At 47.5% G+C, this 15,275-nt stretch overlaps 1 protein-coding gene across 1 annotated transcript in view; it reads right to left on the reverse strand.

The window, feature by feature from the left end:
• Nucleotides 1-1,966: 1,966 nt before the first annotated feature.
• Nucleotides 1,967-15,275, reverse strand: part of LOC119955532 (bile salt-activated lipase-like) — a 37,627-nt gene continuing 24,318 nt past the window's right edge. The window contains exons 6-11 of the mRNA XM_038781805.1: nucleotides 14,733-14,840; nucleotides 12,028-12,145; nucleotides 9,779-9,962; nucleotides 7,892-8,095; nucleotides 3,474-3,671; nucleotides 1,967-2,205 (exon numbers count right to left, since the gene is read on the reverse strand). Coding sequence (XP_038637733.1) covers nucleotides 2,040-2,205; nucleotides 3,474-3,671; nucleotides 7,892-8,095; nucleotides 9,779-9,962; nucleotides 12,028-12,145; nucleotides 14,733-14,840 — 978 coding nt within the window. The 3' untranslated portion in view covers nucleotides 1,967-2,039. The remainder of the gene's footprint in view (nucleotides 2,206-3,473; nucleotides 3,672-7,891; nucleotides 8,096-9,778; nucleotides 9,963-12,027; nucleotides 12,146-14,732; nucleotides 14,841-15,275) is intronic.

Below are 15,275 nucleotides of genomic sequence, written 5' to 3' on the forward strand. Positions count from 1 at the left end.
GAAAAGGAGGAATGTACACAGTGCGTACATAGTAGACACAAGAATAATCAACAGGGAACATTAACAAATGGTACATCGACAAAACAGCGATTGGTTACAATGCGGAACAAGGGGTCAAACAAAGCAAGTACATGAGCAAGAGCAGCATAGGGCATCGTGAATAGTGTTCTTACAGGGAACAGATAAGTCCAAGGGGGAGTCGTTGTGGAGTCTTGTAGCTCTGGGGAAGAAGCTGTTCCTATGTCTGGATGTGCGAGTCTTCAGACTTCTGTACCTTCTGCCTGATAGAAGGGTCTGGAAGAAGGCAATGCCTGGGTGGGAGGGGTCTCTGATAATGCTGTCTGCCTTCCTGAGGCAGCGAGAGGTGTAGATGGAGTCAATGTGAGGGTGGAAAGCTTGTGTGATGCATTGGGCTGAGTTCGCCAGAGTCTGCAATTTCTTGCGATGTGTGCAGCTCGAAGAAGCTTGATGCGGGGGCACCACGGCGGTGCAGTGGTTAGCACTGCTGCCTCATGGTGCCAAGGTCCCAGGTTTGATCCCGTGCATATTCTCCCCGTGTCTACGTGGGTTTCTCCCCCACAACCCAAAGATGTGCAGGCTGGATGGATTGGCCACGCTAGATTGCCCCTTAATTGGGGAAAAAATCAATCGGGTACACTAAATTTAAAAGAAAAAGAAGCTGGACACCAAGCAGCCCCGCTTAATTTGCACCCCATCCACGAACATTCACTCCCTCCAGCACTGACTCTCAGTAGCAGCCGTGTGTACCAGCTACAAGATGCACTGCAAGAACTCACTGATGCTCTTTCCAAACGCACTACCAACTAGAGGAACAACGGTGGCAGAAATATGGGAACATCGCTCTCCACACCACTCACCATCCTGACTTGGAAATATATCGCCGTTCCTTCACTGTTACTGGGTCAAAATCCTGGAATTCCCTTCCTAACAGCGCTGAGGGAGTCCCTACATGACTGGGCCGCCAATAGTTTACGAAAGCAGCTCACCACCACCTTCTCGAGGGAAATTAGGGATGGTCAAATAAATGCTGGCCAACCTTTTTTTTTTAATAAATTGAGTACCCGATTCATTTTTTTTTCCCAATTAAGGGGCAATTTAGTGTGGCCAATCCACCTAGCCTGCACATCTTTGGGTTGTGGGGGCAAAACCCACGCAAACACGGGGAGAATGTGCAAACGCCACACGGACAGTGACCCAGAGCCGGGGTTGAACCTGGGACTTCGGTGCCGTGAGGCAACAGGGCTAACTCACTGCGCCACTGTGCTGGCCAACCTGGTGATACATAGGTACGTAGACGATAGGAGCAGGAGAGGCCTTTTGGCCCTTTGAGCCTGCTCCGCCATTCATCACGATCATGGCTGATCATCCAACTCAATAGCCTAATCCTGCTTTCTCCCCATAGCCTTTGATCCCATTCTCCCCAAGTGCTATATCCAGCCGTCTCTTGAATATATTCAAAGTTTTAGTATCTACTTCCTGTGGCAATGAATTCCACAGGCTCACCGCTGTGAAGAAATGTTTCCCTATCTCTGTCTGAAATGGTTTACCCTGAATCCTCAGACTGTGACCCCTGGTTCTGGACACACCCATCATTGGTCACATCTTCCCTGCATCTACCCTCTCTAGTCCTGTTAGAATTTTATAAGCCTCTATGAGATCCCCCCCTCATTCTTCTGAACTCCAGCGAGAACAATCCCAACCCAGTCAATCTCCTCGTATGACAATCCCACCATCCCTGGAATCAGTCTGGTAAACCTTTGCTGCACTCCCTCGAGAGCAAGAACATCCTTCCTCAGAGAAGGAGACCAAAACTGCCCACAATACTCCAGGTGTGGCCTCACCAAGGCCCTGTACAATTGCTGCAACACATCCCTGCTTCTATACTCGAAACCTCTCGCAGTGATGCCCACATCTGATGAATGAATAAAAATTTACGAGAACAAGCTTTTTTTTTAATTGGAGGTTTATTTCAGAGTTGCACACTGATTATATCTATCTGTGGTGGGTTAAGGTGTCATTTACACAGCAGTAAATGTCTGGTTCCAGAAGTTAACAATGTCGTAGCGAAGCCTTTGCTTGACAGAGTTCATGCCAATGTCCTTGTTGATTTCCAGATACTGGGTATACATCGATGTGTAAGGGATCCATGCAGTGGGGACATCCGATTCACCCCTACTAGGATCACTGAAAGACAAAATAGGCTCGGTCACTGATGGTTAAATTCACTCTGCGCCACTCGTGTTTATACAATGCATTTCATCATCTCAGAAACTCTCCAATGCAGTTCTCAGAATGCTTTGTACATTACGTAGGCAAATAAGTGCAGTGGCCATTCTGTGAACCGCAAGATACCACAGCTACTGTTTGTGACAGAAGGTAGGACAACGGCCAGTGGAATGCCCTGTTACTCTTTAACTAACTGACCCTGGGCTTTAGGTGATATTAAATGTTGCATCCTGAAGTACGGCAACTCCCAACAGTGCAGCACTCCTTCAGAACGGCACTGACGTGTGTCTGGGCCTTCAAATCACAACCTTCTCACTCAGCAAAACTGCAACTAATTCGGACAAGCCGGGACCCAAACTCAGAAGTTATTGGACCGGCCCTGCCGATTGGTCAGTGACTGGAAGCCTGGGGGTTATCCTCACTTCCAGGACTGGTGCATGTAGCAAATGAGACCTGCAAAACGAGAACTAAGAATGAAAGAACACGTTGTAATGTTTTCATGGGATGTGAGCGTCACTGCCAAGGTCAGCATTCGTTCCCCATCCCTAATTGCCTTTGAACTGTAGCTGTCACCCTTGCCCCAGAGTCCTCAGCTTATGGGCTCAGTAACACTGCTGCTTCTCAGCGCCAGGACCCGGGTTCAATTCCAGCCTTGTGGAGTTTGTACTTTCTCCTGTGTCTGCGTGGGTTTCCTCCGGGTGCTCCGGCTTCCTCCCACAATCCAAAGAGGTGCAGGTTAGGTGGATTGGCCATGATAAATTGCCCTTAGTGTCCAAAAGGTTAGGTGGGGTTACAGGGATAGGATGGGGGTGTGGACCTAGGTAGGGTGCTCGTTCAGGGGGTTGGTGCAGACTCGATGGGCAGAATGGCCTCCTTCAGCACTGTCGGGATCCTACGATTCCGGAGACTGAGCGTAACAGTCCAGGTTGCACACTCCCAGGGTAGTACTGAGAGTGATGTCTTTAGGATGAAACATTAAACTGAGTCCCATCTGCTCTCTCAAGTGGACATGAAGGACCTTGTGGCACTATTTTGACAAATGTGTAGGGGAGATCCTCAGTGTCCGAGACCAATACCACAAAAATAGATTCATTTGGTTATTAAACTGGCTGTGCACAAATTGGCTGCTGCATTTACCGCATAACTAAAGTATTTTATTGGCCGTAAAGTGCGGAATCGTAAAGATGCTGCAGAAATACAAATCTTTTGTTATTTTGTTTCCTTACCCAGTTTGAGCAAAGTTGGTCCAGTATGCGATTATATATCTTGAAACATCCCTGTCCCTTGGTCGGTATCCAAGTGGAGTAGCAAACGGTTTACCAAAGACGTACTGGAGGTCTTCCGCGTGATCAGCTCCCATCCATCTGGGATATATAGGAGCCCGGGAGGGGTAGGAAAACAAGTAGCTGAATGTCTTGGCTCCCCTGTGAGGAAAGGAGTGTGGAAAGGGAGGAGAAGAGGTGACAGGATGAGTACAGTTCAAAAATCATGGGAGTGTCCCTTTAAGAAATGTTTTTGTCTTGGCTTTGGGGACAAGTTAAAGGGGGAAGTTATTAAGGGTTATACACGGATTACTGTAGCTGTGTGGGGTATTTATGTTGGTAGTTGACAAAAAATGTTTACTGTGTGTTTATAAAAATGTTAACTAAATTCATAGAATAAACTTTTTTTTGATTAAAAGTGCTTAAGGCCTCTGTTGCATAACACCTGAAAGGTAGGCCCTTGTGTTCATCGTAACCCAAATCTATAAACAGTTGTAGGTCAGGTGAACTCCATGATATACTTTGGAGTTTTCTAAACCCTGGCCCAGAACAAAGGAAAATCTCAGTTCAAAACATTGTTATGCACAGGTTTCAGAACCATGTTTTATGGGGTTTATACAGAAACAGCTGCCCTAAATTGGTGTCTATGTGGACCGGGTGAATTGGCCATGCTAATATTTCCCAAAAACAGGTTAGGTGGGGTTACACGGATAGGAGCGGGGGTTTGGGCCTAGGTAGGGTGCTCTATTGGAGCAAGTGCTGGTGCAGACCCAATGGGTCAAATGGCCTCCTTCTGCACTGTAGGGATTCTATGATACATGAATCATCATAGAATTTACCGTGCAGAAGGAGGCCATTCGGTCCATCGAGTCTGCACCGGCTTTTGGAAAGAGCTCCCTACCCAAGCCCACACTTCCACCCTATCCCCATAACCCAGTAACCCCATCCAACACTAAAGGCAATTTTGGACACTAAGGGCAATTTAGCATGGCCAATCCACCTAACCTGCACATCTTTGGACTATGGGAGGAAACCGGAGCACCCGGAGGAAACCCACGCACACACTGGGAGAACATGCAGACTCCGCACAGACAGTGACCCAAGCCGGGAATCGAACCTGGGACCCTGGAGCTGTGAAGCAATTGTGCTAACCACTATGCTACTGTGCTGCAGATTCTCCTACTGTAGGAGTGTCATTTGGAATAACACAAGCTGCCACGTGATGCAGTTTTGAGTAAAAGATGCTCCAGACTTTGAAGTGAGTTCAATGTGTTTAATTGAACTATCAGCACAGTTCTCAATGCGTTCGACTCTCTGCTAATCTCAATGTAGCAACTCAGTCTAACTGAACCAGCCTCGCTCTAAGCCACGTGCTGGGGTGTGATGCTGAGGATAGACCCTGTCTCACTCTGTAGATGTTGGTGTGTGGAAAGAGGCGGGGTGTGAGTGCCTCAACCCTTTCACAGTGAGATGCCACCCCTGAGTGTCCTGACTGCTGATTGGTCGTGTCCTATTCTATGTGTTCATTAGCTGCATGTTTGCATACCATGACACTGTATTTCACCTCAATCCGTCCATTAATTTTGTTCTTCCTCATGTACTTACCAAGCTCCCCCCCCCCCCCCCAAGCAGGATGAACAGCTGCAATAGGGCGTAACCATTCCCATCCCCTACCTCCTGCTGCCAGCTATGGGGACGTTTCCAGCCAGAAACCTCCAGATGATGAGGGTAAAGACCAAAGAGACAGAGCGGGACAGTCCCCGGCTGAGTATGTATGAGAGCAGCACTGCTGAAGAATCGGAAGAAAAGCAATAAAAACAGTTCTGAGAAAGAGTCATATTAGACTCCACGTAAACTCCACCGAAGCTGCCAGACCTGCTGAGATTTTCCAGGTTTTCTGTTGCCTCTTCCGGCATCCAGAGTATTTCGCTTTTAAAAAGGGAAGAATCCCTGCTGTCCATTCAACTGAACGGTACAGGGAGAACCAGATGGGAAAAATGTAGAAAATAACCTTTTTAAAAGAAACTTGAAAGAATGGCTTTCAAATAAATCAGGAGATAGAAATGGCATGTTAAAAAAAAAGGCAATATTACAATAATCATGGGGGACGTCAATATGCAGGTGGACTGGGAAAATCAGGTTGGTAGCGGATCCCAAGAAATGGAATTTGTGGAATGTCTAAGATTTCTTTTGGAGCAGCTTGTGACAGAGCCGACTAGGGAACAAGCAATTCTGGATTTGGTGATGTGTAATGAGGCAGACTTGATTAGGGAACTTAAGGTGAAGGAACCCTCAGGGCACAGTGACCACAATATGATAGAATTTACCCTGCAGTTTGAGAGGGAGAAGCTGCAATCAGATGTAACGGTATTACAATTAAATAAGGGTAACTACAAAGACATGAGGGAGGGGCTGGCCAGAGCTGATTGGAAAAGGAGCCTAGCAGGGAAGGCAGTGGAACAGCAATGGCAGGAGTTTTTGGGGGTTATTAGGGAGGCACACAGAAATTCATCCCAAGGAAGTGGAAACATGCTAAGGGGAGGACAAGGCATCCATGGCTGACGAGGGATGTTAAGGACAGCATAAAGGCTAAGGAAAAAGCATACACAGTGGCGAGGATTAGTGGGAAACCAGAGGATTGAGAAGCCTTTAAAAGCGAGCAGAGGACAACTAAAAAGCAATAAGGGGGGAGAAGATGAAGTACGAGTGCAAGCTATCTAGTAATATAAAGGAAGATAGGAAGAGATTTTTTTCAATATATAAAAGGTAAGAGAGAGGCAAAAATTGACATTGGACCACTGGAAAATGTAGCTGGAGAAGTAATAATAGGAAACAAAAACATGGCAGACAAACTGAATAGTTACTTTGCATCAGTCTTCCTGGTGGAAGTCACCAGTGGGATGCCCGAGCTCCAGGAGAACCAGGGGACAGAGGTGAGTGCAGTGACCATCACTAAGGAGAAGGTTCTGGGGAAACTGAAAGGTCTGAAGGTGGATAAGTCACCTGGACCGGATGGACTACACCCCAGGGTCCTAAAAGAGCTGAGGAAATTGTGGAGGCATTAGTGGTGATCTTTCCAGAATCATTGGAGGCAGGAAGGGTCCCAGAGGACTGGAAAGTGGCTAATGTAGCACCACTGTTTAAGAAGGGAGGGAGGCAGAAGACGGGAAATCATAGGCTGGTTAGCCTGACTTCGGTCATTGGTAAGATTTTCAAGTCTGTTATTTAAGATGAGATCTGGGAGAAGGAACTGAAGGCATTGTTGCTCAGCTTGCAGATGATACAGAGATCTGTAGAGGAAGCAAGGGGGGGGCTGCAGAAGGACTTGGCCAAGCTAGGAGAGTGGGCAATGAAGTGGCAAATGAAATACAATGTGGAAAAGTGTGAGGTTATGCACTTTGGAAGGAGGAATCTAGGCATAGACTATTTTCTAAATGGGGAAATGCTTCGGAAAGCAGTAGCACAAAGGGACTTGGGAGTCCTTGTTCACGATTCTCTTAAGGTTAATGTGTAGGTTCAGTCAGCAGTTAGGAAGGCAAAGGCAATGTTAGCATTCATGTCAAGGGGGCTAGAATACAAGACCAGGGATGTACTTCTGAGGCTGTATAAGGCTCTGGTCAGACCCCAGTTGGAGTATTGTGAGCAGTTTTGGGCTCCGTATCTATGGAAGGATGTGCTGGGCCTTGGAAAGGGTCCAGAGGAGGTTCACAAGAATGATCCCTGGAATGAAGAAATTGTTGTATGAGGAACGGTTGAGGACTCTGGGTCTGTACTCGTTGGAGTTTAGAAGGATGAGAGGGGATCTTATTGAAACGTACAAGATACTGCGAGGCCTGGATAGAGTGGATGTGGAGAGGATGTTTCCACTTGTAGGAAAAACTAGAACCAGAGGACAGCATCTCAGATTAAAGGGACATCCTTTAAAACAGAGATGAGGAGGAATTTTTTCAGCCAGAGGGTGCTGAATCTGTGGAACTCTGCCGCAGAAGGCTGTGGAGGCCAACTCACTGAGTGTCTTTAAGGCAGAGGTAGATAGGTTCTTGATTAATAAGAGGATCAGGGGAAATGGGGAGAAGGCAGGAGAATGGGGATGAAAAAATAGCAGCCATGATTGAATGGCAGAGCAGACTCGATGGGCCGAGTGGCCTAATTCTGCTCCTATGTCTTATGGAATCATTCCGTGGATGTATGTAGTTGGGATATTGGTCCAGGAGTATTCTGTGTTATTGGACGAGTGCTGGGTTGATCTCATGCCCAATGGTACATCCTCCTCTCCTTCACATAGTGGTACAGTCTGATAATCGCCACGTCTACGCAATGTCTCACCATTTGGAGACACACAAGATATGACAATAGGTGGAAATACCTGTCAGATAACTTACTGAGCATGTCGAGAGTGAAGATCAAGAGCCAGTTGTGTAGGGACCAAGAAGAGGACATCAGTCTCCAGCGCCACCACTGTCCTTTTAATGGTCTCTTGACTCGGATTGGCAGGCCAGTCTTTCGTGTATTGCGCATATGTTATATTGGCACCTTTTTCACCTGAGGCTATGGTCAGATTTTGAATCAAGTTATACAGATCGCTCCTGTAGATATTAAAACAAAACATCCAAGTTCACAAGGATATTCTTTTTCCCCAAGAAACTTAAATCTGTATCCTTAATCCTTGTAACATCAGCTAATTATAAAATTACAGTGCAGAAGGAGGCCATTCAGCCCATTGAGTCTGCACCAACCTTCTGAAAGAGCACCCTACCTCGGACCTTCCCTTGTAACCCCTCCTAATCTTTTAGACATTGAGGGACAATTTAACATGGCCAATCTACCTAACCCGCACATCTTTGGACTGTGGGAGGAAACCGGAGCACCCGGAGGTAATCCACGCAGACACGGGGAGAACATGCAAACTCCACATAGTCAGAATCAAACCCGGGGTCCCTGGCGCTGTGAGGCAGCAGTGCTAACCACCTTGCCACCCATGGAAGCAGCCTTTCTTTTTCTACCTTATACAAATGTGTCATAATATTCTCAATCTATCAGATCTCCCCTTAACCTCCCTTCAATCCTCGGACAACCCTAACTTCTCTGACCTAACCTTCAAGCTAAATTCCCTCAGCTCTTGAACCATCTGGTAAATCTCCTCTGCACCCTCTCAAAGATCTTCCCATCTCCTCCCTAAAGTGTGGTGGCCAGGACTGGGCACAATGCTCGCGATAAGCCCCACTCAGAGCTTTATAAATGTCCAGCATTTGTACTCAATACCTCTTTTTTATTAATCCCAAATTCTCCCACACTTTGCTGACCGCTCTCTCAATAGTTCCTGCTACCTTCAAAGATCTATGCTCAGGAACCCCCAGGTCCCTCTGTTCCTGCATACTCTTTACATCAGCCTCCCCCATGTAGAGAAACTACTCTCCCGCTCTGGTGTAACAGGGAGAGGATAACAAAGTGCAACCGTGGCTGTAGGTCTCACTCACAACAACCTGCCCACTGAAACCGGCTGTGGGGAGCACCTCATTTCTCACTCAGCATCTCAGGAGGCCATCGAGTGGATAGCGTGGAATAGTAACAACAAAAACCAGTAAGTTGCTACTTCACAAATTGGGTTGAAAGGAGGGAAGAAACATCGCCTCCAGAAATCTCCTGCCAGTCCTCCGACCATCTAGTCTTGGAAAGAAATTGTTTATGGTGCAGATACGCAGGGAAGGAGAAGAAATGCCTTAAGAAGGGACATAGAGTGGGTTAGCCCTGCTGCCTCACGGCGCTGAGGTCCCAGGTTCGATCCCGGCTCTGGGTCACTGTCTGTGTGGAGTTTGCACATTCTCCCCGTGTTTGAGAGGGTTTTACCCCCACAACCCAAAGATGTTAAGGGTAGGTGGATTGGCCGCGCTAAATTGCCCCTTAATTGGAAAAAATGAATTGGCTACTCCAAATTTATTTTAAAAAAAGAAGGGACATAGATCCAAGATAACTGACAGAAGATGCAGTTGGGACATGAAGAAGAACTTTTTTATGCAGAGGGTAGTGAGACTCTGCAATTCGCTGCCCGAGTTGATGGTGGCAGAGACCCTGAACTCTTTTGAAAGGTCCCTGGATTTGTAGTGCTGTAAACTACAGGGCTGTAGACAGGGTGCAGGAAGGTGGGATTGGAAAGGGCACCTTGGGCTGGCAGGGACAGGATGGGCTGAATGGTCTCCTTCTGTGCTGTAACTTTTCTATGAACAACATTAGAACGTAATACACTCAGTGAAAGAAGCTGTGGACCTTACGGGTAGGTCTTTCCAGCCTGATTGATTGAATGGACATCCAAGCCTGCAAACAAATGTCCGTCCATATTGTTAACACCGGCGATGTAATCGATCCCCGCCGTGTTGTGGTAGAGATTCTTTGGCTCATCAGGAATAAAGTCCCCATCGATGACTGGAGACCAGATCAGGTTGAATACCAGTGGAGCTACAGGGGGAAAAAGAAAAGGAGTCAGTCGCTTCCACTCTCTGCATTTGGTGCAAAATAACAAGGTGAACTATCAGTTTTGGAATATTTTGCCCCCCCCCCCCCCCCCCTCCCAGGGCCAGCCTGTAACCTCGGAACATGGGAACTAGGCGCAGAAGAGGGCAATTCAGCCCTTAGAGCCTGTTCTGCCATTTGATCAGATCGTGCCTGATCTCTTCCTGTTCCCAATATCCCTTTAACCTGTTTTTTAAAAAAATCATATATATATATATATATATATATGTACGAAGATTGGTGGAGTTGTGGATAGTGAGGAGGGCTGTTGTCGGCTGCAAAGAGACATAGATAGGATGCAGAGCTGGGCTGAGAAGTGGCAGATGGAGTTTAGCCCTGACAATGTGAGGTTGTCCATTTTGGAAGGACAAATATGAATGCGGAATACAGGGTTAACGGTAGGGTTCTTGGCAATGTGGAGGAGCAGAGAGATCTTGGGGTCTATGTTCATAGATCTTTGAAAGTTGCCACTCAAGTGGATAGAGCTGTGAAGAAGGCCTATGGTGTGCTAGCGTTCATTAGCAGAGGGATTGAGTTTAAGAGCCGTGAGGTAATGATGCAGCTGTACAAAACCTTGGTAAGGCCACATTTGGAGTACTGTGTGCAGTTCTGGTCGCCTCATTTTAGGAAGGATGTGGAAGCTTTGGAAAAGGTGCAAAAGAGATTTACCAGGATGTTGCCTGGAATGGAGAGTAGGTCATACAAGGAAAGGTTGAGGGTGCTAGGCCTTTTCTCATTAGAACGGAGAAGGATGAGGGGCGACTTGATAGAGGTTTATAAGATGATCAGGGGAATAGATAGAATAGACAGTCAGAGACTTTCCCCCCGGGTGGAACAAACCATTACAAGGGGACATAAATTTAAGGTGAATGGTGGAAAATATAGGGGGGATGTCAGAGGTAGGTTCTTTACCCAGAGGGTAGTGGGGCATGGAATGCACTGCCTGTGGAAGTAGTTGAGTCAGAAACATTAGGGACCTTCAAGCGGCTATTGGATAGGTACATGGATTACGGTAGAATGATGGGGGTGTAGATTAATTTGTTCTTAATCTCGGACAATCTCGCACAACATCGTGGGCCGAAGGGCCTGTTCTGTGCTGTATTTTCTATGTTCATCCCCAGCCTGACAGCGACCTCCCGCCCCGTCAGGAGTTTTCCCGCCAGGTGTGTTTCCCGTCTTTAAGAGGCAGTGGCCTCTCGGGGGAATCCCGACGACTACTTGGTCTTTCCAATGATCTTTCCCACACCGGGAGACATCCCAAAGTATTTGAGCAAACGGTGGAAATAAGTAGCAAACACGGAGCAGACAGGATGAAGGGGGGGAGGGGGGGGGGGGTCAAAGCACTTCCTTACCCAAAGAATGGTGAAAATCTGCAACTCGCTACTACTACATGGAGTAGTTGAGGTCAATAAAATAAATGTGTTTAAGAGGAAGCTGGATACATACGTGAGGAAGGTTAGGCTGATAGAGATGTGACAGGGTGAGAAGGGAGCTTTGTGGGGCACAAACAACAGCAGAGACCAGTTAGGCCCAAAATCGTATCCCCCCCCCCCCCCCCCCCCCCCCAAGGAATACCAAGGAATGTTATTGAAGATCATCATCAAATCCCTACAGTGCAGAAAGAGGCCATTCGGCCCATCGAGTCCGCGCTGACTTTTCGAAAGAGCACCCCACCCCTCCCCCAGTAACCCCACATAACCTTTGGACACTAAGGGTAATTTATCATGGCCAATCCATGTAACTTGCACATCCATTGGACTGTGCGAGGGAACCGGAGCACCCGGAGGAAACCCACGCACACACGGGGAGAACGTTCAGACTCCGCACAGACTGTGACCCAAGGCCAGAATTGAACCCTGGTCCCTGGAGCTGTGAGGCAGCCGTGCTAACCACTGTGCTACCCTGCCGCCCAAAGGTTTACAATACGTCAGGTTTCCAAATCTTTGCCACGAAAATATGTTCACATGTCCCCGAACGGGAGCATTCACATCATCCCCTTTGTGTATCTTACATTCCAGGTTTATGAGCTTCAGGGGGATGGCCAGAGTGACAGCTCTGGGATCTGTGATCTTCAGACAGGCCACCATAGCAGCAGGGTCATCTTTGGCACAGCCGACTTTCTGAGCAAGCTGAAGATCAGGGAAACAGCCACAATCAGTATCATTCCCACCAGTGGTGCCTCACTTTCGGAAAACAGTCCCCTTACCAAACAGACCCAGGTCAAACACTCCCCCTTCAGCCTGAGAATGTACTTCGGAGCTAAACTCTGTGGAATACTTTCATTTCCCGCATCAATCATCCTGGAGGTTGTGGAAGATTTCCACTTTGTGTCACGTTCTGGACATTTCAGTGACTTCTGTTCCAACAACATCCTTTATTGCCAAGGAGAGGCTGGTGTCCATGCCCCAAAGGTTTGGGCCGAGTTTGAATCCCGATCCGAGAGAGCCAGACCCAGGTCCAGGTCACTGAAAGCTAGCATGCAGTTGCAACAGGCAATAAGGGAAGTAATTGGCCTTTATTGCAAAATGATTTGAGTACAGGGGTAAAGATGTCTTTCTGCAATTGTGTCGTGAGACTGCACCTGGAGTGTGGTGTAGACTTTTAATCCCCTTACCTCGGGAAGGATATATGTGTAAGCGAGGGTGTTCAGTAACGGTTCACCAGACTGATCCCTCGGATAGCGGGATTGGTTTATGAGGACAGATTGGGGAGAGTGGGCCAGCATTCTGTGGAGTTTAGAACAGCAATGAGCAACCGAGGCTGGTGATGTTGCTCGTTGTGTTCTCTCTTTAATTGGCTCTGTTTATGGCGGTTAATATGATCGCCTTCATTAATTCTAATTACGTTTGCTCAAGAGTGGCCAGGTATCCTTTCGATACCGCCACAAGGTTCAAAACCGACTACTGATCAAAGACTCGATACACCAGTTAGTAAGTTCAAAATCAATGCTCATTTATTTACACACACAGTTAATTATACTCATGCACAAACTCTACTAACTAAACTATCACTACTACTAAAGCCTATACTTAGCTTCGGGCGCCCACTCAGTCAGAGGAACAATGGCCGCTGTCCGGTTCTGAGGCTGCTGGGGTAGAGCTGGTACGGAATGGTAGCTAGGAGCGTCTGTCTCGGAGCGTGCGTTGACTTTGGATTTACTTGTTCTGGTGCAGCTGCTAGGCAGGTCTCTCCTCGCTGAGAGCCAAGACCAAGGGGGCAATTCTCTCTTGGGGGCTTCTCCTTACACCCAAAGGGGGCTTCGCGTGCTTTTGGGCGGGCCTTGAACTTGGCCCCAATTAATTGGACCGTATCCTGATCATTGGTATTGATTTCCTCCAATAAAGGGGTGGCTGCCCTGATTGCTGGGCGAGCCCTAGGTGGCTGTTGGCCGGCTTTGTTCTAGTCTCCTCTGGCGCCGGGGTGTCTGCTTTAGTATCGTTTACCTAAATGTTACCCTTTTGTCCCCGGAGATGGCTCATTAGTATGGTAATGGCTTCGCAGTATCGGTCTTGTCTGGGAGCTGCAAACTCCAATCAACAGACAAACCTTGTTCCTGCTTGCTTTCTCAGCATTGTCCAATTTCCCTGCATTCTTTGCAAAGTGTCCATTTTGTAATCGGGGCGTGGCCACCCCAGGTGGCTACAGTGAGTGGGCCTCATGAGTGACCCGCCCTCATCTCAATGTGCCTCAAGATTGAAATCGAGGCTTGTTATAAGAAATGTTTTATCAATCATATCATAATAGAACTGTCATTAGCTTCAAATGGTACAAACAAAATAAATATTTGCACGTACCTTAAAGTATAAAAGTAACATTTAAGGACCGCAATCTCCCAAGGGAGATTGCGGTCCTTAAATGTTACTTTTGTACTTTAAGGTACGTGCAAATATTTATTTTGTTTGTACCATTTGAAGCTAATGACAGTTCTGTTATGATATGATTGATAAAACATTTCTTATAACAAGCCTATAGTTGGTGTTGTAACTATAGATGGTTTCCCCGGATGGGGTCATTTTGTTATACCTGCGCCAACGTGTCGAGAATTTGCAGGACGCGCTGATTGAATCACAGCTGTGTTTGGATTGGATGCTGAATGAGCGCACGGCTCTCCTGAATGATTGTCACAATCAGCACGCACCTCGCTTTACTCACCCTTTCTTTACGTGCGGATACTTCAGTCATACCGGTTGGAAAAACCGTGGGCAACGGTCCACATAATTGCTCGCTGGCGGCACTTGGAAACCGGATGGGCCACCGGATGCCCACCACTGGCCGAGGGGGATAAGAGGTGATCTCATTGAAGCACACCGAATTCTCACAGGGCGCGACAATGGGAGACCCTTGCCAGTTTGATATCTTGTGGACCTGGCGCTTGCCAGGTGGCAGTTGAACTGGCAGAGAGGTACGGTGCTTCTCACAAGAACAGTCCCGGGGGCCTCTCTACCCTGATCGGCCCAAACCAGCCCCTCTTCCCCAAGTCCAGTCCAGATCAAGAATCACTCTTGGGAGTTCACAGGTCAGAGGCCACGCTCTCTCTCTCTCAGTCTTTTGGAGCAATAAGGTTCTTCACCAAGGATAATAAACCCAATATTTCCACTTTGAACACTGCCCCAGCCAATTCCAACTCAACCCGCATCGATTTGCCATTTGCTCAATTCTAAACTTCTGAGGGGGGAATCGATTTACTGTCATCTCTGTTTCTGCAGCTGTACTGACCTGTTGTGCCCAGTGCATGGGGTTTCTCTGAACTGCCCAGGCACATGTAGCGACCCCACTCTGCGAAATTGCTCGTTTTATTATACCTTTATTATACGGTGACAAGGTCTGTGAAAGAAAAAGTAGAAACGTTATCAGAAAGATATCAATTGGTTCAACTTGAAGGATCCACTCATTGAAGAACGTCTTTAATCGAGGAGAGAGTTTGTCTGAGTGTGATGTGTACATAAGACACAACATTAAGTATCTTTGAGTTGGTGCAGTGGCTTCGATACCTTGTACAAATCAGCCTTGGAAAAGGGCGATAGTATCAGTGTGGCATTTCCAGCTTCACCGTGTCTGCGTTGCATAACCGCCACAATCGTACAATCAACTTCCAACCCAAGTCTTTAGCATGAAAGTCAAGGCTGAGTCTCCAGTGCAGGACAGGGGGGAGGTGCCGCACTGTTGCAGGGGGTCATCTTTCGGATGAAATGGTAAACAGAGGCCTCTCTGCTGCCCTATCAGATAAACCCAGAAAATTCTGGAGGCGGGCAGGAGAGT

Source organism: Scyliorhinus canicula, chromosome 21 (assembly GCF_902713615.1).
Source record: "Scyliorhinus canicula chromosome 21, sScyCan1.1, whole genome shotgun sequence".
In the NCBI taxonomy this organism is placed as follows: domain Eukaryota; kingdom Metazoa; phylum Chordata; class Chondrichthyes; order Carcharhiniformes; family Scyliorhinidae; genus Scyliorhinus; species Scyliorhinus canicula.